At 41.4% G+C, this 22,567-nt stretch overlaps 9 protein-coding genes across 9 annotated transcripts; 5 read left to right on the top strand and 4 right to left on the bottom strand. All coding sequences in view use genetic code 12, as the record gives it.

The window, feature by feature from the left end:
* Positions 1 to 774: 774 nt before the first annotated feature.
* NPR1 (serine/threonine protein kinase) lies at positions 775 to 3,393 on the top strand (the record flags this gene model as incomplete). Its single annotated transcript, XM_064921506.1, has 1 exon — positions 775 to 3,393. One exon carries the CDS (start codon positions 775 to 777, stop codon positions 3,391 to 3,393), a length of 2,619 nt encoding a protein of 872 aa, XP_064774977.1.
* A 512-nt stretch (positions 3,394 to 3,905) lies between these two features.
* Positions 3,906 to 4,530, bottom strand: MRPL19 (mitochondrial 54S ribosomal protein uL11m). Its single transcript, XM_064916890.1, has one exon. It carries the CDS (start codon positions 4,477 to 4,479, stop codon positions 4,045 to 4,047), a length of 435 nt encoding a protein of 144 aa, XP_064774976.1. The 5' UTR covers positions 4,480 to 4,530; the 3' UTR covers positions 3,906 to 4,044.
* Positions 4,531 to 4,582: 52 nt separating this feature from the next.
* RJT20DRAFT_126989 (decapping nuclease) lies at positions 4,583 to 6,352 on the top strand. Its single transcript, XM_064916889.1, has one exon. It carries the CDS (start codon positions 4,950 to 4,952, stop codon positions 6,222 to 6,224), a length of 1,275 nt encoding a protein of 424 aa, XP_064774975.1. The 5' UTR covers positions 4,583 to 4,949; the 3' UTR covers positions 6,225 to 6,352.
* RJT20DRAFT_126987 (uncharacterized protein) lies at positions 6,353 to 6,796 on the bottom strand. The gene has a single exon (XM_064916888.1). It carries the CDS (start codon positions 6,647 to 6,649, stop codon positions 6,389 to 6,391), a length of 261 nt encoding a protein of 86 aa, XP_064774974.1. The 5' UTR covers positions 6,650 to 6,796; the 3' UTR covers positions 6,353 to 6,388.
* Positions 6,797 to 8,371: 1,575 nt separating this feature from the next.
* On the top strand, positions 8,372 to 10,239 carry CAT1 (catalase A). The gene has a single exon (XM_064919807.1). It carries the CDS (start codon positions 8,482 to 8,484, stop codon positions 9,940 to 9,942), a length of 1,461 nt encoding a protein of 486 aa, XP_064774973.1. The 5' UTR covers positions 8,372 to 8,481; the 3' UTR covers positions 9,943 to 10,239.
* A 3,341-nt stretch (positions 10,240 to 13,580) lies between these two features.
* Positions 13,581 to 14,597, top strand: RJT20DRAFT_35440 (uncharacterized protein). Its single transcript, XM_064919809.1, has 2 exons — positions 13,581 to 13,842; positions 13,942 to 14,597. The coding sequence occupies exons 1-2, from the start codon at positions 13,762 to 13,764 to the stop codon at positions 14,377 to 14,379; spliced, it is 519 nt and encodes a 172-aa protein (XP_064774972.1). The 5' UTR covers positions 13,581 to 13,761; the 3' UTR covers positions 14,380 to 14,597.
* RJT20DRAFT_154457 (uncharacterized protein) lies at positions 14,442 to 15,886 on the top strand. Its single transcript, XM_064919100.1, has one exon. It carries the CDS (start codon positions 14,832 to 14,834, stop codon positions 15,843 to 15,845), a length of 1,014 nt encoding a protein of 337 aa, XP_064774971.1. The 5' UTR covers positions 14,442 to 14,831; the 3' UTR covers positions 15,846 to 15,886.
* Positions 15,887 to 17,676, bottom strand: RJT20DRAFT_126980 (mRNA splicing protein). The gene has a single exon (XM_064916887.1). The coding sequence runs from the start codon at positions 17,653 to 17,655 to the stop codon at positions 15,895 to 15,897; it is 1,761 nt and encodes a 586-aa protein (XP_064774970.1). The 5' UTR covers positions 17,656 to 17,676; the 3' UTR covers positions 15,887 to 15,894.
* Positions 17,677 to 18,666: 990 nt separating this feature from the next.
* On the bottom strand, positions 18,667 to 21,162 carry PSP1 (Psp1p; the record flags this gene model as incomplete). Its single annotated transcript, XM_064918285.1, has 1 exon — positions 18,667 to 21,162. One exon carries the CDS (start codon positions 21,160 to 21,162, stop codon positions 18,667 to 18,669), a length of 2,496 nt encoding a protein of 831 aa, XP_064774969.1.
* Between the last annotated feature and the right edge of the window lie 1,405 nt (positions 21,163 to 22,567).

Below are 22,567 nucleotides of genomic sequence, written 5' to 3'. Positions count from 1 at the left end.
CATAATGCCTCACCACCAGTAGATTTCGCGGTAATTATAATAATCTCTCACTAAACTCGCCGCAATGAAAGAGTTGTGATGAGAGTATCAAAGCTTTAGCATAGCAACTATCTTCTATAGATAAAGCCTCCAAGACGGAAAATACTCCTCTAATCCGACCATATTGTCATTCCTACAAGTCGCCTCGATAACTATCTCTCCTTGGCAGCATCATCCCACCCCAGAATCTCTTACATCTTCTCTCATATCAATCAAGTCACGTGCTTATCTCAAGCTAATCTTCCACCGCTAATTTGCCCAAATCTTCTATTTTCGTTGCGACAAATCTCCTCTGAGCCAGTCTTGTGCCACCACACTGAGTATGAAATGCTGTGGATGAACCTACACCATTTCCAAGATCTGCTGCCGTATCGTCTCAGCGCAAAGTTTTAGACCATCGCAGTGCATTCCATCTCCTTCACCCCACTACCTGTATTCCAAAATCTCACTCCGAACACCTTCAAAACTGGGACTCCCACCTCATTTCTACCCTCACTTCTACCCTCATTCCTAATCCTACCGGTGTTCCCTCCCCGGCTCGCTAGCATTTGTCGCCCCAGTGTGCGACATTTTGATCCTGTCGCTATTTTCGTCGCTATCGTCCAAAGCCGACTATGTTAAACCACACACTGATGAACATCACGTAACTTATTACAGTACACAGTGTAACAGAGAATTCCCATTTGTAGACCAACCACCGTCTATTACCATCCACTGTCACCAACTACCTGCACCATGGATTTGGAAAAACCACCTTTCGCCGTGGTGGCTCCAAACAACGGTTCGAATAAGCAACCTATTTCATCATTAACCAAGCTTCTTTCAGAACTGTCGTCGGCGGTATCGACGCCAACTCTCTCCAAGAACGCTTCGTTGGTATCATTGGACCAGAAAACATCCTCTGGCACCATCACACCTTCTCACGCTAAGAGTTCACTCGGAACCGCTGAGAATCACGCCAATGACCTCACATCTATCACCAAATTGGACTTCGCTAAGAGGACGGATTCGGAAAATGACTCCTTACCGTTAAGTATCAGCATTAAGAATAATAATATCAACAACAACAATAGCATACACACTCCTAATGGTAATGATCCTCATGTCGTCAACGGTTTTGATCCATCACCAGGAACCGCCACGACTAGCGGACCATTTACACCCATTTCTCCAAAGAACCAAACCAGATCTTACTCCAATTCTATAACCAATGGAAACATTGCTTTCCAGAATAGAGATCCTATTATTCGTTCTGCAACCATTTCCACCACTTCAAGTCCTAGGGTTATTCGCAACAATTCGGTTTCTCACGCTTCCTTCTTAACTTCAGGAGGTTATGGTGGAGAATCATTGTCGTCGTCCATCCCTTATTCTGCACCAGGAGGACGCCAAGGTGGACAACTTTCTTCGTCAGCTATCACCAACAATGGTAGTATCAATAGTAACTCCCTGGGTTCCAATTTGTCCGTTCTTGGAGAAGTCCCAGTTGGGTCAACATCCCATATTCCAAACTTACCCAATGGTCAACCAATTCAATCTATTCACATACAATCTCCTCAAGTGAGCTCGTCGCTGATTGAACCTCGTTTCGTGATATCGAAACAACGTGTAGCTCAAGCTCAAGCCGCTCAGGCTGCTTCTTTTGGATCCTCCCAGAGATCAAGCTCGCAGTCCGGACTTTCATACTTCTTTTCAGCTAAGAGCAAAGCCCCCACGAAAAGAGAATCTTCTTCCACAGATTTAGGATCATTCTATAACAATTCGTATCAGGATCAGGTGATAGCAAGCTCTCCGTCGTCCATCTCGTCATCGGAGTCTCAAGCTAGCTTCACTCCGCAGACAAGACATAATTCAATGGCCAATTTGAAGAGATTTTTTAAGAAGAGTTCAACACCACAAGGAGCAACTGCCCCAGCTGTTTCAAACTTGTCTAGCTCTCTTAGATCTGTAAATAATGGTTCTGGTGTTGCTATCCCTTCCAGCACAGGAGCAACTACGCCAGGCTCTTATCAAGGATATGGAGCATCTTACGGTCCTTCCCTTTCAACAACGTCATCCAATGCCTCAAATACTTTCTCTCAATCTCCCGGTAACACTGGACTTTCTTCAGCTTCTCTCAGCCGTTCGTCGTCAATATTGCAAAACAAGATCAATTATCAAGAAAGAAGACTGTCTGTTCTGACTCTCATTAACGCTCAGCACCAACTTCCATTCTCTAAAAGATATTCCAAATTTGGAGAAAGTCTTGGTGCTGGTGCCGGTGGTGCCGTTAAACTCGTGAACCGTCTATCCGATAAAAAGGTGTTCGCTGTAAAAGAATTCAGATCAAAGTACCAGAATGAAACGAAAAGAGACTATGCCAAGAAGATTACAGGTGAATATTGTATTGGTTCAACGCTTAAACATCCTAATATCATCGAGACAGTTGAAATCTGTTATGAGAACGAACGTATCTATCAAGTGATGGAGTACTGTGACTTTGACTTGTTTGCGATTGTCATGTCTAACAAGATGTCTCGTGAAGAAATCAACTGCTGTTTTAAGCAAATCTTGAGTGGAATTCACTATCTTCATTCCATGGGATTGGCCCATAGGGACTTAAAATTGGACAACTGTGTGATAGACGCTCGTGGTATAGTGAAGATTATCGATTTCGGGTCCGCTGTGGTGTTCTCCTACCCATTCACAAAGACGCTTATCGAATCACAAGGAATTGTTGGCTCTGATCCATACTTGGCACCAGAAGTATGCGTTTTTAACAAGTACGATCCAAGACCTGTCGATGTGTGGTCTGCTGCCATCATTTACTGTTGTATGATGTTAAAGAAGTTCCCTTGGAAAGTACCTAAATTATCTGATAGCAGTTTCAAGCTTTTTGCAAGTCGAGGTGAATTCATTCCAATTAGTGAGATGTTGAAGAAAACTCCTCAGGACTATGCTCAGAAAGACGGCGATGAAATCAGCGATAAATCTTCTACGGAGAACCCATTGGAAAGTTTGAAAGAAATTAAAGAAGAGGTAGAACAGATCGAAAAGTCAGACTCGCCAACTAATATTGACGGTAAATCACACACGTCTACAGAAACGGGTGCTGGAAGACTTCTCCTTGCGTTACCAGAAGACTGTCGACCACTAATTGGAAGAATGGTGGAATTAGCACCAGCCTGTCGTATTTCTATTGATGATTGTCTTAATGATGAGTGGTTGTCTTCTGTGAACATGTGTACTGTAGAGGAGAGATTCCAGAACGATAGTAATTCATTCGTAGTAATTAAATGTGAGGATCACGAACATACACAGGTTGACCAGTCAAAGGCACACATTGCTGCTTTCGAAAAGAACAAGAAGAAATAATTGAACAGCTATCATAAACTTGAAATGCATCATCAGAGTCTACTTTCCATTTCGACAAAATCAAAGTACGGGCTACATCATGGTCAGTTTATTTATTCAGTTCCCCAAGTGTTCAACGGGACGCAATGGAATCTACTTTCAAGAAGATTCGAATTCCGTCCAACAACGACTGTACCCTAGCTTCCTTCTTCCTATACATTCAATGCCAACAACCGCCACATGAATTAATAGTGCATACTCTCTTTACTTCCTTGTCATTATACCTTCATCTTGTTCAAGACGATTGCATGCGCAATGCTTGATGCAACTTGTTATTTAGAAAACGTTCGTTTTACTTTGTTTAGTTTTCATATCAAAATCATATCTATTATTGTACAAGAAAGTAGCGTTGAATGTCGAGGGATAATAATAACTATTTGTCACCTTATATTGATATAATCTGGCAATTCATAGAAGTAATCTTCTCCTGCTACTCCTTGTTAATTTAGATAATTTCGTTTCTATTCTACAGATTTTTTATCATTGTTGACTATCTATTAAGCGTTATTGCGTATGTACATGGAAATAATCAAGGTTCTAATTTACAGTAATGACAAGATGACATCGGATGACATCACGGATGCTGTTGTGTGATGGAACGAAGTAATACACTTATGGTACCACAGAGATTCCAACAACTTCCGCAGTAGAAAGCACAGCTCCTACTATCGCCTGGAGTTCTACATCCTTGTGTCTATCGTCAGTCTTCTTTATCTTTGCAATCTCATATACATGTTTTAAGGAGATTTCACCAACAGATTCATGGCCCGGTTTTCCCGATCCCTTTTTAACACCAGCAGCCTGCATTAACAACCATGAAGTTGGAGGAGACTTCATCTCGAAGGTAAAAGATCTGTCTGGTTTTACTGTCAATACGCAAGGAATAGGAGTTCCCGGAGCCAAGTGAGCAGTTCTGGCGTTGAATTCCTTACAAAAATCTATAGCTTTAACACCCTTAGAACCCAAAGCAGGTCCGACTGGTGGTGCAGGGGCAGCTTTCCCGGCACCAACAATCAATTTAATCATAGCTCCCTTAGCAGCTGACATCTTGTACAGTTTATTTAGTGCTAAAGTATTGGAAGGTGTATATCAATAGACTGTTTAAACAGTGAAAAATTATGTATTTGATATTGAACAATTTTCAGTTCCTGCAGAATATTTAGTCATGTGATCGAGGTGGTATGACATTTGGTCACGTGAATTTGTTGAATCCAGTGAAGTAGTAGTTAGATAGTACAGTACATTGATTGATGTCAATGTATAAATATATAATACTATACATATAAATATGATATACTAAATACCTTAAATTTCCTGCCAAGTTTAGTTTATATAGTTGTTCCTGCTATCTTAACTTGAAGAATGGCTCACATCCTTGGATACTTTATTCTCTCACATAAAATATCACTATATAAAACTACTCTCTCTTCAAGTAGAGCTTGTCAACACAGTCACTATGATGGATTATATACACCACCATACATAATGAGAAGAGTTGAAAATTGCAAGTGAATAAAATGGATAACAGTATTAGTTCTGTTTTCGAGTGCAGAATTGGACAGGTTTTGGAAGCATTAAAGTGTAGATATCGACTTAATATGATCAGAACATTTCCGCTAAACTCTCGTGCTAAGACTACAGCCTTGAAACAGCCCAAGGAATTGTTTTCTTATGCCAGAGATATCGATGGAGAGTTCGTGTACGATCAAGATCAAGTGATTAACGAAAATGTTTCCTACTACTATCTTCCGGATTCGAAGGTAGACGATGCAAACATCGACTTGCAAGCTGGGTTTGCCAAGTTTAAGAAGATTCCGGAAGAAAACAATTTACCAGAAACAAAGAGCTTGCTTCACGCATTGATACAATACGAGAAAGAACGTAATAATGGTGAAAAAGTTGCCGTAGACATTGTTACATATCGTGGATTAATGACAAAATTATTGACAATACCGTACAATTTGACCGATCCAGTTGACCTCAACGTGGTTGCATACGATGGCCAGTTGTTTATAAATAGCGATGAGAAAATCGAGTTGAGCAGAAGGGCTGAGGAGGAACACAAGAGACAAGAGTCAATGGCTCCAGATAAGATAGACTACGTGAAAAGATGTGAATTCAGTGGATACAAATTCGAAACTGTGGCTACTTTACCGAGGCCATGGGCTGACTGCTCTAGACAGCAGATCGACAGAAGAAATAAGAAGATGGTGAACAACTATGAACAATATCTTTCTGTAATCAAGACTGGTATCGGAAGCGCTAAGATGCTTTTGGCAGGAGAAGTCGATTGTGTATGGGATTATATCCCTGAAGATGGAAAAGATGTCCTTTCTCATTATGTTGAGTTGAAAACCACCCGTATGATAGAAAATAATGGCCAGGCTGTAACATTCGAGAAGAAATTGTTCAAGACTTGGGCGCAATGCTTTCTTATGGGTATAAGGAAGGTTGTCTATGGGTTCCGTGATGACTCGTTCTTCTTGAGAAATGTTGAGTTGTATCAAACTGAGGAGATTCCAGTTTTGATAAAGAATAATCCATTGACTGAGAACAAGTCTGGGGGTAAAATTAATTGCACAGGAGCATTAAAGTGGTACGGAGCAGTGATAGAATGGATTTTGCAAGAAATACCTAGAGATGATGAGACAAGGTCTTATAGAATCAGTTTTGACCCAAGTACTAGAACTTTTTCTTTAATTGAGTTAATGGGAGATGAAAACAACCGTTTGAGAAATGGAGGAATTTTGACCGATGAGTTCAAACTGTGGAGACAGAGTATTAGAAGGTAGAGGAGTACGAAAGTTTAATAAAATAGGAGAGAATGACCAATTAGTCCTATGTTGACTGTACCATAGCTGTAATATTAAAACAACGCAATATACAAACAAGTAAAACAGCTAACAAATGAATGTAGAGCCCAGATTGCAAGTACATTACAAATTGTTTACTATGGTTAAAATGTTTCGGACATTCGTTTAACAACTCCGTTTAGGAATGTAGATCTAGGCATAATTGTCCTTATCAATCGCGAAGTCTGATTAATAAGAATTTGTCTCGTCGCCATCTTCGAGCTGCAGAAGAGAACAATAGCGACAAAAAAAGCCCCGAAACGATGGTTAGATTCCAGAGATAAAGTGGGGGTGCTTAATGGGAGGAGAGGAGAAACGCCAAAGAGGAGTAAGTGCTGGTTGAAACTGAAGACGGCGAAAGGCATACTTTTCGATGGGCTGTAAGAAATAAGCACCCAACAATTGGAAAATTGCCTGTCTTACACTTTATGTTGACAACTCCATCCATAATTGAATAGGCTAGAAACGAAGCTAAATATTACGATATACGACAGCGGACTTGCTATTATTTTGCAGTTACCAAATAGGGTCTCGTAGTTTATAACATTAAGTAAAAATGACGGTAGCGCCGCATAAAATACGTCTTTCAAAATGCAGTCTAAATAGTAACGCAATCTGGAAGGAAGACTCGTTGTCAACTGGTTACCTCTACTATGTTCAACTTCAAGCAATCTTTGCTGCAAAATGGAGAGTACCTTACGGGTAACACGGCTGGTCTATGGTAATCACCAGCATCACAACTCCATAAACGTTTACTGCCGTGGAGTGATACTTGCTGCCCCGTCGTCTTCATTGCTACTTGAAGCAAAGAGGCCAATTGCGGCAAGGATGCACATGCATCGAAGTTAAGCCTGCCTCGCAGTTATCGGCATACCCCCTTTGCAATGGCCACAAAGCCCATCGCCATCTCAAAATGGTTGTAATCGCGGAGAACAGGAAGACTAAATTATAATGGTAACAGGGTACTTCTCGAAATAGTAATATCAAGAGATCATTGGGGTCTGTCACTGGATTCACATGCAGTGGGCACCTTGATTCTAGAAGAGAGAATGGGAAACATTCGACAATGAAGTAACCATGTTGGAAAGGTGAAAAGGTGGTAAGATGATTATTACTATGAATGACATCGACCGTGCCTACTATGCATTGGAGGAGCGGTACCCATATCTACATTGGCTACATTATCTGGAAATATGCCCTTCCAACAAATCCTATCACTCATGGTGCGTCTAACAAAGACCGACTGAAAAATATGAAAAATGACACTGAAATCGCCACAGGAAAATTTTGCTTCCTTACTAGCATGCTTGCGCTGCTGACTTTGCCAATGCTGTAACTGGTTATGAAAATGATTAGGATACCCACAACGCGACACGGGTATTCATTGGGAGCCGTGTCCCCTATTCAAGGTTCTGGGGCTTTTCAATCTACTCATACGACTGATGAGATGGACCTACCGACTGTTGCAGAACAAACTCAATTGCACCCTGTTTTCTAGAAATACCACATTACAATTCTACCCCAGTTGTCTCATCAAATTGCACCCACCATCCCACCATCCCACCATCCCACCATCCCACCATCTGGCTGCACAAGTCTAGCTCCCATGCCAATTACTAACCCGAGTCCTGCACCGCACAACAATATCCCTTTCCGCATCCGTCGCACAGTGCAGAAATTAGTTAAGAACCCGAGGTACAACATGACATAACGGGTCATGGTAAACCACAAGGACCCAATCAGCGGGCTACAATAACTAATGCAAGGTGCTCTGCGTGCACGTTACACACGAGCCACTGCGGTGACGCTGGTGTCTCACACCATTTCCGTGGTACACATTTCAGCCTTCCAGACTTCTGTCCGGATTGATAATCGACTATTTTCTGGCCCATTATCACACCCCGCTTTTTTGGGGACTAGTTTCATAGGAGTTTTCAGGGCAATTCCACTTATGAGATACCAGTATATATATATATAGGGGATGTTCCCGATTGTGAAAAATAGATTGCGATGTGTTTCTTTTAGTAGTTGTACTTTCTTTGTCACATCTAATCCAATTAGCTAAATTTGTGGTCTGGTCATCATTCTATAATCGCTGTTCTTATCCATTCGCATAGATAAGACTTTAGTATACACCGCGATACGCAATTCCAAGCTACACTCAACTCTAGCCTAATAACCTCATTCTAATCACACAATGGCTCCAACATTCACCAACTCCAACGGATGTCCAATCCCAGGAGATGCCTTTGCTACCCAAAGAATCGGTAAGCATGGTCCTCTTTTATTGCAGGACTTCAACTTGATTGACTCCTTGGCCCATTTCGACCGTGAAAGAATCCCAGAAAGAGTCGTCCACGCCAAGGGTTCCGGTGCTTTCGGTACCTTTGAGGTCACCGATGACATTACTGATATCGTCGGTTCTGCTTTCTTGAACACCGTCGGCAAGAAGACCAAAGTCTTCACAAGATTCTCCACCGTCGGAGGTGAGTCCGGTTCTGCTGATACTGCACGTGATCCAAGAGGTTTCGCAACCAAATTCTATACCGAGGAAGGTAACTTGGACTTGGTTTACAACAACACCCCAGTTTTCTTCATCAGAGACCCTTCTAAGTTCCCACACTTCATCCACACCCAAAAGAGAAACCCAGAAACTCACTTGAAGGATGCTAACATGTTCTGGGACTACTTGACCACCAACCAGGAGGCCATCCACCAAGTCATGATCTTGTTCTCTGACCGTGGTACCCCAGCTTCTTACAGAGAAATGAACGGTTACTCTGGACACACTTACAAGTGGAGCAACAAGAAGGGTGAATGGCACTATGTCCAAGTCCACTTCATTTCTGATCAAGGTATCAAGACCTTGAACAATGAGGAAGCTGGTTCCTTGGCTGGTTCCAACCCAGACTTTGCTCAAGAAGACTTGTTCAAGAACATTGCTGCTGGCAACTTCCCATCTTGGACTTGTTACATTCAAACCATGACCCAAGAACAAGCTAAGCAGGCTCCTTTCTCTGTCTTTGACTTGACCAAGGTCTGGCCACACGCTGATTACCCATTGAGAAGATTCGGTAAGTTCACTCTTAACGAGAACCCAAAGAACTACTTCGCTGAAGTCGAACAAGCTGCTTTCTCTCCAGCTCACACCGTTCCATACATGGAGCCATCTGCTGACCCAGTCTTGCAATCCAGACTTTTCTCCTACTCTGACACTCACAGACACAGATTAGGTGCCAACTACACTCAAATCCCAGTCAACTGTCCAGTTACTGGTGCCGTCTACAACCCACACATGAGAGATGGTGCTATGAACGTCAACGGTAACTTGGGTGCTACTCCAAACTACTTGGCCACTTCTAACCCAGTTGAATTCAAGGAATTCAGCTTACAGCAAGAACAAGAAGTCTGGGAGGGTGCTGCTTGTCCATTCCACTGGAAGTACACTGACGATGACTTCAAGCAAGCTTCTGCTTTGTACGAGGTCTTGAAGAGATACCCTAACCAACAAGAGCACTTAGCCCACAACGTCGCTGTTCACGTTGCTGCTGCTGATGCTTTCATCCAAGACAGAGTTTTCGAGATGTTCTCCAAGGTCCACCCAGACTTGGGAGAGGCCATCAAGAAGGAGACCTTGGAATTATCCCCAAGAAAGTAGATACGATAACGCCAAAAAGCATAGAGACGCAAGAGGTAATAATGTCATTCTTGTGGTTTCAAGTTGCCAGTTGACTGTTGATTTTTTTCTATTTGTCTATATTTATTTACTGAGTAATGTATGAAGATGATTATCTTAAACTAGAAAATTGTGTAGCTGCAAAAATTCGGAATTGAGCGTTATTTGGAATGCACGTAGACAGGGAAATAAACATGGCACAGAGATACCCCATACAAAAATCTGGCACTAACAAATTTCTGAAGAGACACCAGAATGAAAGAAAACTCAAATAGAGACGAAGGGACTATGGTCTAATACGGTGCTTTCGGAATGCTTAGTGTTGCCTCTCGCATATTACAATATTCAATAGTTACTTCATTACCATTGTCCGTGTGATAGTTGTGATTAGCTGTATTGTATTTTTCACTATGTGAACTTCCCCTCTGCGACTTCTCCACATTCCCTTACTATGGGGATGGAAGTCAACGGGGGCCAGAATTAAACAAGAAAATACAGGGAACACAAAATTTTCCCCACCAGTAAGAGGAGTTTGATTACCGATGACAGTGCTCGCTCTAATGGGGTCGCTTATGTCTACGTAATAGGTATCTTTTTCAGAGTGGAGTTGAGTTGTTTTTTTTTTTTGAGTTGAGAGTAGTAGAGGGTAGTAGAGGGGAGCGATGAATTTTGGGGTAAATGTAAAACATTATTATAACTTGTGAATAGACGTGTGTTTCTAAATATATGACTACGTATGTAATTGTGGAGATACTGAGTGACCGGGTAAGTTACTGGCTGACCCGTTAAGTTGTTTCTACGGACCGGTCCCATGATATTGTTTGTGGTTTTGAGTCTACTTCTCATTTCTTATAATATTGTTGATAATGGTTAGTGATCTCACTTAGGGAGTACTCCTCTTCTGTTAATGTACTGGAAGCGAAAATTTCTCCACTTTAAAAGCACACTTACCTCTCCATGAAAATACTGGTCAATGGTTTCACTAACTGGCCGTTCACTGCATGGTTTGGATCCAAATAAGACTCCCTCCTCTGCATATTTTCTGTTAAAATGGCTTTCCCAATTACTATCACTTATTTAGATTCACTTAGCCTACATTTCATCACATATTAGTATATATTAAGAAACTATGTAATGCACATTAAATATAGCGAAAGCCAGCCCACACCTGGGTTCACTCCGGAACCCTAATATTACTTCTATTCCCATTAGGGGCTTTTGCTGCCTTGTGGTGAGACCAATCTCCGTTGATTTGTCCCATTTGGACTGGATCTGCCAGAGATCTTCCATCTGAAACAGTATCCCAAGCAAGCCTCATCCTTTTTCTAGCAATATCATTTCATATCTTATAACTTGGTGGTGTTACAAGAGGCACAAGTGCAGCCAGATCCACACTTGCAAGACGCACCACAACAGCCCTTGCTAGGTTTGGACAGGGAAGCAGAAGTCGAAGACATCGACACAGTGGTAGTTGAATTTTGTCCGCACATGTTTCTATATTTCTCTTTATTTGTATAAGTTGTACGATATCTAGTTTTAGACTGGGCCAAACCTCTCTCCTAATGTAGTTCTTTCGAATAATGAAAATTATTGGACATCCAAACGTTTAAATACATGGAAGAGAATTATTGGTACCGAAATTTTTGAAGATAATCGCTATCAGAAACGGATCCAGTTGCCCGATTGGGATGGATTTTGCGGTAGGAAGAAAAAATGAGCGAATATTCAAAAATGGGCTCAAAGAGGTAGGTTGGATGCGCTGGGGATTTAGCGCTTTTTTGGTTTTAAATGGAAATACTCGACGAGTTGTAATTAGAGATTTCGCTAACATCGCTACCACATTTTGATCTTGGCTCTGTGGGAGGTCAAGAATGAAAGCTTAGTCTACTTCCTCGGCGCAGTTCTTGATGTGGAGGTTAGCCTTTTTTGGGTTAGTTACGATGGGAGATTCACAATTGATGCTCTGCCCCAATAGCTACCAAATCGGGTAAATTGTCGCAAATGATTGTAATGGTAGTTCTGGTTAGCAGAGTTACGTTGAAACTCGTTGTTCTATCCTCAGCAATTGTATACGACCAATGTAATCTGTTAAATGTTAGTAAACGTGTAGCAGCTTTACTACTACCACGAAGAGAAGCAGACAGTTTAGCTGGTGCAAACCTTTAGTCTCCGTCATATTGTCACATACCCGGTTCATAGCTCTGCCGGAGATTATCTCTAGTCTGTGCGTAGCATTTAGAATTAGCACAAGCGGGCCTGGACCCACTACTTTATTTACACTACTATACAGCTGTTCATCCATATGCTTCAATTGTGAGAATGCACATCAGCCACATCCCTTATTTGACCATTATCTTTCTTACAGTGTAATACAATTATGCAATATGATGATTCTATCACTCAGCCAGCCGTATTGTCTCTTTTATGGTACTTCTAATAATAGGCGAGTATACGTCATTTCGGCCATTGAAAATTATTTTATCCACGTTTCTTTTTGTAATGTAGGCACCGCGTTTTGTTGCAGCAATGAGAGTTCCATTGGCTGAGATCAAGGACAATTCTATTCAAGTGTGCTTTAATGTTTCCCTATTCAACTTAGAATGATATCTGAACAAGATTCTTTCAAGTCTTGGCCCGTTTCATGGGCAAATGGATTCGCGCAGAGCTTTAGAAGGTGCCAAATTACATTGAGGCGACTCCTCCTGATGGACGCGAAGATGATGAATATTGTAAGCCTGGTTACAGCCTCATAAGGACCGTGTCTTGTTCGAATTCATCGCTACTTGGGCGTATATCAATCTTTGTTGTTACAGCACTAGGGCATGCATAGTTCTTTTAGAGCCCTGGGCGGTAGCTATTGCTTACTTGGTGTATAAGCCATGATGCCAGTACTAAGCCATGGAAGTCGGGAATCGGCTCTATCGCTGTTTTTTCGGTAACTGTCGTTAATAGCGCACTTACAGAAGCCGGCAGTGACGTTGTCATGAAGATACTCTTCTCTCCTGTGATTCTATTTTTAGTGCTTAATTAAGCTTTCATGGGGTATAAACTCTGTTGGGCTATACAGAGAACGATCGATGATTTCATAGATCATCACCGTGGTAGGTTTGGCTCGTTTCACCGCCACCACTGCCCTGTAAAATTACGACGATTTCGCACTTTGTGCTGTGCAAACAAAAATACCACCATGGAACAGCAGCGCTCCTCAAACGTCGTCTGACCTTTAGAACCACTCCTTTTCATCCCTAGTGTTTACAAAGTCGACTGTTACAACCACCTTCTTTACCACAATGGACTCCACAATACCTACAACAGACTGCCACAATGGCCATATTATTTGCCCTTTCAGGACAAATATCACCGAGGCTGATGGGTGCTGCCTTCACGTGACCGTTCCAAAATCGATCGGCCCGTAGCCAAATTTCGCAGTCAGGTATTTCCCAAGTTTCAGGAACCAATTGGAAGCATATATTTGCAGTATAGAACGGGCTATAGAAAGTCGTGATCATTTTGGCGTGTACAGAGACATGAGCCGCCCATTGTTAGTGGGGTGTCTGAATAGAGGTATATTTTTATTCATTTCATCCTGTGTATATCTTCATATTATGGCTGCAACTTGAGGTAATGAATGGAAACTGTGATTGACAATGATGGGCGATGGAATGCGAAAAGGAGTCTCTGGGGTATATAACAGAGGGGAATTCCAACATTTCCAAAGGCTTTTATTGGGATTATTCAGACAAGAATTGACTACTACTATTCTCGCCCAAAAGACTTTCTACATATAATACAACAATCATAATGGGATTTTTCAACAAGAGATTGGACATCGGATCTGCCCTTGACAGTGGATTGAACGGTGCCAAGTCCGTTGCTGGTGACGTTACCTCTGGAGGTGCTGCTATCTTTGGTAAGGCTACCTCTGGTGCTGTTTCTGTCTTCGGTGATGCCACCAGTCTTGGTGACAAGGTTGGTACCAAGATTACCAGTGGTGCTGGTTCTGTCTTCGGTAAGGCCACTTCTGGTGCTGTGTCTGTTTTCGGTGATGCCACCAGTCTTGGTGATTCGCTCGCTACTAAGGTCACCAAGGACGCTGAGTCTGCTTTCTCCAAGGCCACATCCGGTGCTGACTCTGCTTTTGACAAGGCCACTTCTGGTGCTGATTCTGTATTCGACAAGGCCACCTCTGGTGCTGACTCTGCTGGTAAGGCTGCTACCTCTAAGGTTGGCTCGGAAGCTTCCAAGGCTACCAGCAAGGCTGCCAGTGAAGTTACCGGTGCTTCTGTGTCTGCATCTGAAACCGCTAAGGAAACTACTACCTCTGGCTCTGGAGCCATGGCCGTGGAGACCGGTGGATGGAAGAAGGGTGCCGCAGTTGCCGGAATTGTCGGACTTTCTTTCATTTTAAACCTTTACTAAATATGACATTTTGTTGCATAGCAATTCTAAATCGCGCTTTTTCTTTATGTATGTACACTAGTTTAATTGATAAAAGTTCATATCAACTGCCAATGGCTCAATGCCCTATTAACCTTTTACCCCATTTCAAGACTCCACCACAGTTAATTTTTCAGGACCTTAAAACAACCTCTCAAAAAATTTCTTGGAATACAATACGACGGCTTTAGCTCTCATTCCTGTCACCCCATAATATTTAACGGAAATTTCATCTACGTCGTTTCATCTATAGTATTTGCATCTTTCCTAAACCATCTCATAATGGCTATTACTGCAGATAGCAGGTGGCTGAAACTCCTGCACACACCACCTCATCCCATTCGGATCTTCAAATGGTTACTTTTAACTATGACATAGCATTACGTATGTGTGGATAAATGACAGAGTAACCAGGGAAAAGATCCTTGGATAAGATGTCGTCCGATGTAGCGACTGTATTGCCTTCGTCCAAGTTGAAAATAGCGGAAAAACCGGCTCGTTTGCAAGTGGATCCGGATACTATTCCTGATGATGATAAACCCCCACAATCCGGTAATATCTTCAACATCTGGTACTTGAAATGGTCTGGAGGAGGAGACAGCTCATCCAAAAGGAACTATACGAAGCTGAAATTCCGTGTGAATGTTGACAAGGATTCGGGATATACCAGAGCTAGAAATGGTAGTTCTATCTGCTTATTCTTTGCGCGTGGTTGCTGCTATCTAGGCAAGAAATGCCCATACTATCATAGAATACCTATAGAAACAGACTATTTCATTCCAACGCAGGACTGCTTCGGAAGAGATAGAACGTCTGAATATCGGGATGATATGGACGGTGTAGGATCGTTCAACAGAACAAATAGATCTTTGTATGTTGGTGGAATCAACATGGCTGACAACATGGAAAATACAATCACAAAGCACTTCCAGGAATTTGGGGATATTGAAAAGATTCGTGTGTTGCATAGCAAGTCTTGTGCCTTTATAACGTTTCGCTTGGAAGCTCTGGCCCAATTTGCTAAGGAGGCCATGCAAAACCAATCACTTGAAGGAAATGAGGTTCTCAACATACGATGGGCCAATGAAGATCCAAATCCACAAGCACAAAGACAAGAAAAGAGAAGATTGGAAGAAATAGCATTAAACACAGTCAAGAATTTATTGCAACAAGTAGACCATAAGGAGCGTCCTTCCAAAAAAGCCAAGGTTATAGTAGAAGAACCTCAGGAGGATCGCTTGGTGCAACCGACAGTACAGAAACAAATTGAGCATGCTCCACAACCTGTCTTTGATGAAAGTAGCACAGGCATTCTATTTAATAAATCGTCTTTAGAGACTCTTGCAAAAGTGCGAGCTAAGAAGGCTCAACTTGTCAAGGAGAAACCCACACAATCGATAAATACATTGCTCAGTGGTTACTCTACAGATGAGGAAGACGATGAATGATGACAATATTTTACATAATGATAATACATAATGATACAGTAATATACTCCTAATCCCTTAAAACCTGATTCTGTGTAGACGAGTGTTTCAATAGCCAATCTGGGCATTTTTTTCCTCCATTGACCAAGAATTTCTTTAAGTCGATGAACACGTCCGAATCCGAATCGTCAATAAAAGTAAAACTAGTACCCTTGTTTCCAGCTCTACCAGTTCTACCAATTCTGTGAATATACTCGTCAAATTTTTTAGACATTTGAAAGTTAATAACAAGAGAAACGTTAGGTACATCAATACCTCTTGCTGCAACATCGGTTGCAATTAATATGTTAGCCTCGTGAGACCTAAAACTTGCAATGGCTCTTTCACGAGCGTCTTGAGATTTCGAACCATGGATTACTACATTGTCTCGGAATCCATTATTCTCTAGCTCGAGGGCAAGCAAATCGCAGATCCGCTTGTGGTTGGCAAACACAATGATTGAAAATGTACTAATCTCTCTCGCATGGTATTTAACGACTCTAAGCAATTTCTCAAATCTCTTGTTGTCAACTTCCTCAGAAGTATTCGACGTAGAAGCTCCTAAATACTCAAATTGTTGATCAATATTGTCTAAAGCTTCTCCTGCTCCGCCGATGAATAAATATCCAGGCCTATCAAGGTAATTTTTGGTAATTTTTTCTATAGGTGGGGAAATGGTGGCTGTGAACATTAAGGTGATTCTCTTTGAGACGTTGAAAATTCTCAGATCAATTGTATTGTTCAAGTTCTCTGTTGTTGGTAAGAAGGCTAGAATAGATTGTAAGGACTTCTCGAACCCCATGTCAATCATTCTATCTGCCTCATCCATTATAAGATAATAGCATCTACCCAAGCCAATGATATTCCTCTCGATGGAATCTATGAGCCTACCTGGCGTTGCTACCACGATGTGAACTCCATCACCGATAGAGTTCACTGTTTCTTCATATTGATGCCCTCCTATAATACTTACAACATTCAATGACAAAAACAGAGCAAATTTCTGGGCCTCTTTTGTTATTTGCTGAGCCAACTCTCTTGTTGGCGCCAATATTAGTCCCAATGGTTTGTTATGGTTAATTTCTTGTTGGTGCTCGTATTCCAAGTAATTCTTGTCAATATTGAGTATGTACGAGAGGAGAGGTATGAGGAACGCTAAAGTCTTACCTGAACCTGTTTCGGCGATTCCCACGATATCTCTCTGCTTCAATGCTAATGGTATAGATGCCCTTTGTATAGGAGTAGGTTCTGTATATTTTAATTTCTCCATAAGAATCGTTAGTAAGTCACTTGGAATGGATGCTTCTTCCCAAGCCCTCAACGGATTTTCTATATCGCCACCTTTCGATGTAATTCCATAGTCTTCTTTGAAAATTCTCCAATCCCGGGACGTCATTTCCTTCAATGGTTTTTCTGACCAGTGCTTACCACTCGTGGCATCCAAGTCATGGTCAGCGGAAGCTGTTGGAAGTGAAATCATCGGTAAATCGCCCGAAGTGTCATCGTGCTCATCCCACTCGAAGTTAAAACGAGATGATTTGTTTTTCTTCTTCTTTGGTTGCTCAATGACTGCACTGGAATCGTCTAATGACTCCTTCTCTTCAATATCGGGCTCATATCGTATCACTTTTTTCCTCTGTATACTTTGTTTCTTCAATCTCTGTGCCTCTTCCTGTTTCTGTTTTAACTCCTGCAACCGTTTTCTTTCCAGCTTTGAGAGAAATTTCGGCTTGGATCCTAACAGATCATTGTCTTTCAAAAGCTCTTCTACTGAAACCGGCCGTCTACTCATTGCAACCAATTTCGATTCACTTATCGCTTGTAAGACGAATTTTGCAATCAAAAATTAAATAGAAATGCTTTAATATTTTCTGTTGTCTACTGCTCCGGATCTGTTTCCTTGGCACGTGATATATGGAGTGAGTCCAATTGCCGGAATTCTTTCTACAGTATACTGTACAACGGGCTATGCAATAGCATATTATTACTCCAGATATGGTTCACGGGACCTTAAACTTTCGCCTAGCATCGACTAACTAGGCTGCATTGGAGGTGATGTCGAGACGAATGCTTGCTTGGGGATACGCCTCACGATTAGAAATTGTGGTGTACCCCACTTTACTCTCCCCTCTATTGGTACAATGTTCACATGGAATACCCAATATGAACCTTTGAATAGTGGGAATCCAACGGAGTAGAGAGAGTACAAAGTAATTTATAGTTTCAAGTGGGCTATTGTGCACAAGTGCCTTGTTGAAGGAGAAGAACACACCAAAATTTTAATTCGCAGGCTTCTCAACAGTAATTGGTATAGGAGGCCTGTCTTTTATACATAATTGGACAGCATTCATGTGAATAATGCATAGACAAGTGTATAATGGTACCTTCTCATGTCTGACTATTATGGGGGTGTTTAATATGGTTTAATATGTGTATACTTGTATCATTTATAAAAAAACTATAGAAACAATTTTAGAGAAAAGGCAGTTAGGGACTCAGTACGGAAACGAGCGCAATTAACATGGAGACACCATTGATTTCATCACTTCATTAACAACGATCTTTGAGGAAAATACTCAAAGGCTTTAAATAGGCATAAGGGTCGAATACTATATTAAGTACAGTCTCCTTAAAGGTCTTTAACTTTTATAAACTAAACCTGTGAACAAAGTTAGAACGGGGAAATAGAAATGAAATATTCGGCGGTAGTGAGGTTTTGAGACAATGGAAATCTGATTCTTTTTGCATCGTCATATCTATTCTATTACATCTTTTTGTCTATTCCGAAATAAATAAAGTACCTTTACTGGTAATTTGGTTTGATGGATACATTATCTCCAAATGGATTGAAACTGGGTAAGATTTTGCTGTGATCGCCCCCGGCGCTTGGTGGAGCTGTCGCTGGATAGGCAGGAGAACCTTTGTACTTTGAATTCCTATTACCTGAATTGTTATTATTAGGATTGTTATTTGTCGTGTTTGAGCTGTTGTTGAATCCGTAGAAATTTCCATTGATTTCATTTGACAAATGCTTGATTAAATTCAACAAATTGATCAGATGAAAGTAGTTTGGATCGGCTAAGTTCTCAAACTCGGAAATTGAGAAATTTAAAATCTGGTCATTGGTCAACTCGTATTCATTAGGGATCAAGTCATTGTCCTCGCTCTCTTCATTTCCTTCTTCTTCTTCTTCTTCTTCTTCTTCTTTCTTCTTCTTGTCTTTCGATTCTTTCTCTTCTTTGTGCTTTTTGCTATCTTCTTCGTTCATTGTGATATACAACTCAGCCTTATCATATGGTAAAACCGCGCACAACCAGATTCTTGTCTTGTAGATCTTAAACAATTCTTTAATTAAGCCTCTAAAATCAATTCTTCTAAAGTTTGCGAAATAGTAGAAAATCAACTTCTTGAAGTCCGACTGGTACTCTACGTTGATTAAAGTCAAATTGGATTGTAAGTTTAACTCTTTAATCTTGTTGAAACAAGTAATAAAGGCCTTCTTCTCTTCCAAAAATTTTCCACTGATCTTGTGTATCTCCTTGGGTGTTGCAAAGCGAAGAACCTGCTTCGTAGGCAAGGTGATTATAAACTCATTGTCTTCGTTCAGGTGTGAATTGATAATCGAAGAAGCATTGAGTGAAGTGGAATGAGTACCGTTAATTTTTTGACCAGAAGAATGATGTGAGTGGGACGAGTTGGTGGACGAATCAATGATCGTCAAGCTCTTCAAGTGCTCCAACTTCTTCAAGAAATTGAAAAGAATAGCGAAATTCAAGTTAACAAGTGGCTCAACAATCATAACCAAATCTTTACCCCTGTCTCCATCCACAATGACTAGATCATTTTTCTGCAAGAAAATGTTCGAGTTATTTGGATAAGAGAGCAAATCAAACTTACCGTTTTTGTTGATCACAAGACATAAAATCTTATGGTTGAAAGTCAAGTTATTGAGGTTCTTGATAAACGTGATAAGCTTTACGATAATAGGATAAGTCAATAACTGGTTCAACTTAGACAAAATTTCGTTGGTAATTTCCTGACTTTGAAAGTATTTCATGGTTTTGAGATAAAGATTCTTCAAATCTGGGGAAGCTATAATGTACTGGTCCTTAAGAATCAAGCCATTTTCTAATTTGATTGCTTGATTTGTTTGTCCTGCTTGCAGAGATGGTTGAGATTGAGCCAGTTGGCCCTGTGATTGACCTTGAGTTTGGCCCAGTCCTTGTGCTTGTCCCTGTCCCTGTTGAGGTTGAGTTTGTTGGTTGTGTTGGCTCATTTGATTTTGCTGCTGGCTATGCTGCTGTTGCTGTTGCTGTTGCTGTTGCTGTTGTTGTTGCTGTTGTTGTTGTTGCTGCTGTTGCTGTTGTTGCTGCTGTTGCTGTTGCTGTTGCTGTTGCTGTTGCTGTTGCTGTTGCTGTTGCTGTTGCTGTTGCTGTTGCTGTTGCTGTTGCTGTTGAAGTATATTCTGGTGCTGTTGGGGTAAATAAGATTGGTTAGAACCTAACGAAATCTGATTCTGGCTCAAGAATTGGTTTTGCTGAATCGTTTGCAAGGGTTGAGCCTGGGGATGTTGCAAATGTTGAAATTGCAGAAGATGATGTTGCTGTGGTTGGAATTCTACCAACTGACTAGGTCTTCTTGCTTGGAAGTCATTGAAATTGGCATTGAGGTTGAAGTTATTGGCGAAAGCATCATTAAATTGGTCAAAGTTAAAGGCTTGATTATAACTGTTGTACATAGCATATGAAGAAAGCGGTTTGTTTCCATTGTTGTTGATATTACCATTGTTTCCAAAGAAGGAAGACGAAACAGTAGGGCCCAACTGGGGTGATTTGTAGGTATTGCTACCAATTGAATTGTTAATTATTGGAGGAAAACTCGATCTAGTGAAGGATTCTGCGGCGTATGACGGTCTTCTAGAAGATATGGTACCAATACCGCCCTGAAGCTCTACAGGAAGGTTGAACGAGTCCTTATTGAGCGTCACTGAAGCCGATGGAGAGATACCAAACACACCACCACCATTATTGGAGTTGTTAGCAGGGACGGCGGTTGGGGATTTGCTACTGAGCGGGTCAGTTCCTTGAGCAGAACCTGGGGCTGAACGGTCTTCGAGAGACGACAACTTGTTGAACAAAAGAGTGTTGAATGAATCAGTTGGGTTTCCTGTGTTATTTGAGGACGCTTGATCGTGGCCTGAGTTAGCCTGACTATATTGTTGTTGCTGTTGGTAGTTATGTTGCTGGTTTCCAGCAGAAGGGTTGGATAGAAAGTCGGGGTAATTGAAATGAGAACTCATTCTTTATTATGTATGACTGGGGTGGAATTTACGAAGCAACAATGGTGGTTTTGGGAGATACGCGGTGGTAGAAGTTAACAGGCGTGCTGAATGAAGAAAAGAAGGTGGGTTGGTGGAGTTGTTGTCTATGAAAAGAGTCTATAAGAACACTGGAACTCCAACATACGACAAACGGGTCCAGTAGTTAGGCCGAGTTACGGTGGGGTCGAAGCAACGGAAGTGGGGGGGTCTGACGTGTGACGGCTGGAGTTTAAGCCAGGGAATTCAACTGGATGGTTGGTTCGTTGCTGAGTACGTGGGCCCGAAGTATCAGAGCCTGTAGTCGGAAAAACAACGAAAAACAACCGGTGGACAAATTAAAGATATATCAAAAATAGAACTATCCGCCAGTTAACAATTGAACAGTTGACAATTTTACTAAGTGGGGTGAGAAACTCAGACAATGAGCAGTGGGGCAGTAGCGGTAGCGGAAGCGTCAGCGACAGAAAAACCACAAGTATACACTAAGTAACGACACGGAAACTGGAGATCACGTTGAGGGACAAATCTATCACTCCAAAATGTAAAGCCGAGAAAGTGACGCAGTTATTACGTTAGATGTATGTAAGTGAATGTAGTATAATATATATATATATGTCGATATATATATAAATGTTGATGTATATATATGTATGTATATATATAAATGTTGATGTATATATATGTATGTATATATATAAATATATATAACTATATATGTGTGACTCTATCAACCAGATTTTAGAGGCAAATCAAAGCCATATGGCAAATGCCAAAAATCTGTAGTCTCCTCTATTCCAACCGTAGCTGTCGTCCTATGAAATTGGATAATGGGTGGTTTTTCTTGTAGTATGATCCTGCAAGTCCTGCAAGCTGGTCCATAAATAGTCAGTGTGCATAGTTAAGAGCATGATACCTAAACGAAACCAAAAACCGCAAACCAGGAGCGAAAGTCAAAGGCAAAGGAATGAGCGCCCCAAAAGACAGGAATGGGCAAAAAAAACGGCAACAAACAAGAGAAAATACGCTTGTACATTTCCAGGAATGTTCCAGGTTCGGTAATTGGCACCAAGGCATAGCAGGCATAGCAGATGGGGCCTAAGTGACTAGAATGGACGAAGTAGGGACAGCTATGACACTGAAGGGCAAGACTGGTACAAATGCGACCAGGAAGATTCTTCTGAACCCCATTACCACTTAACCAGCCAAAACCAACCAATTCTACAAACCCTATCTGGGCTGTGAGAGCCTCGTTTGCTGCTCTCCACGTCCTGTCTGCCCCGACTTTGATAAAAAATGGTGAATGACTACTTTACAGTGAACAGTGTTCATGCCGTGTAATGTCGTCAGGACTACTGCGTCAAGGGTGCAAGTTTTCGAATGTCGT

The sequence above is a fragment of the Scheffersomyces xylosifermentans genome, assembly GCF_036884685.1.
Source record: "Scheffersomyces xylosifermentans strain CBS 12540 chromosome Unknown RJT20scaffold_3, whole genome shotgun sequence".
Lineage (NCBI taxonomy): Eukaryota > Fungi > Ascomycota > Pichiomycetes > Serinales > Debaryomycetaceae > Scheffersomyces > Scheffersomyces xylosifermentans.
Note: the sequence above shows the minus strand (reverse complement) of the source record. Positions and strands in the feature narration are given on the sequence as shown.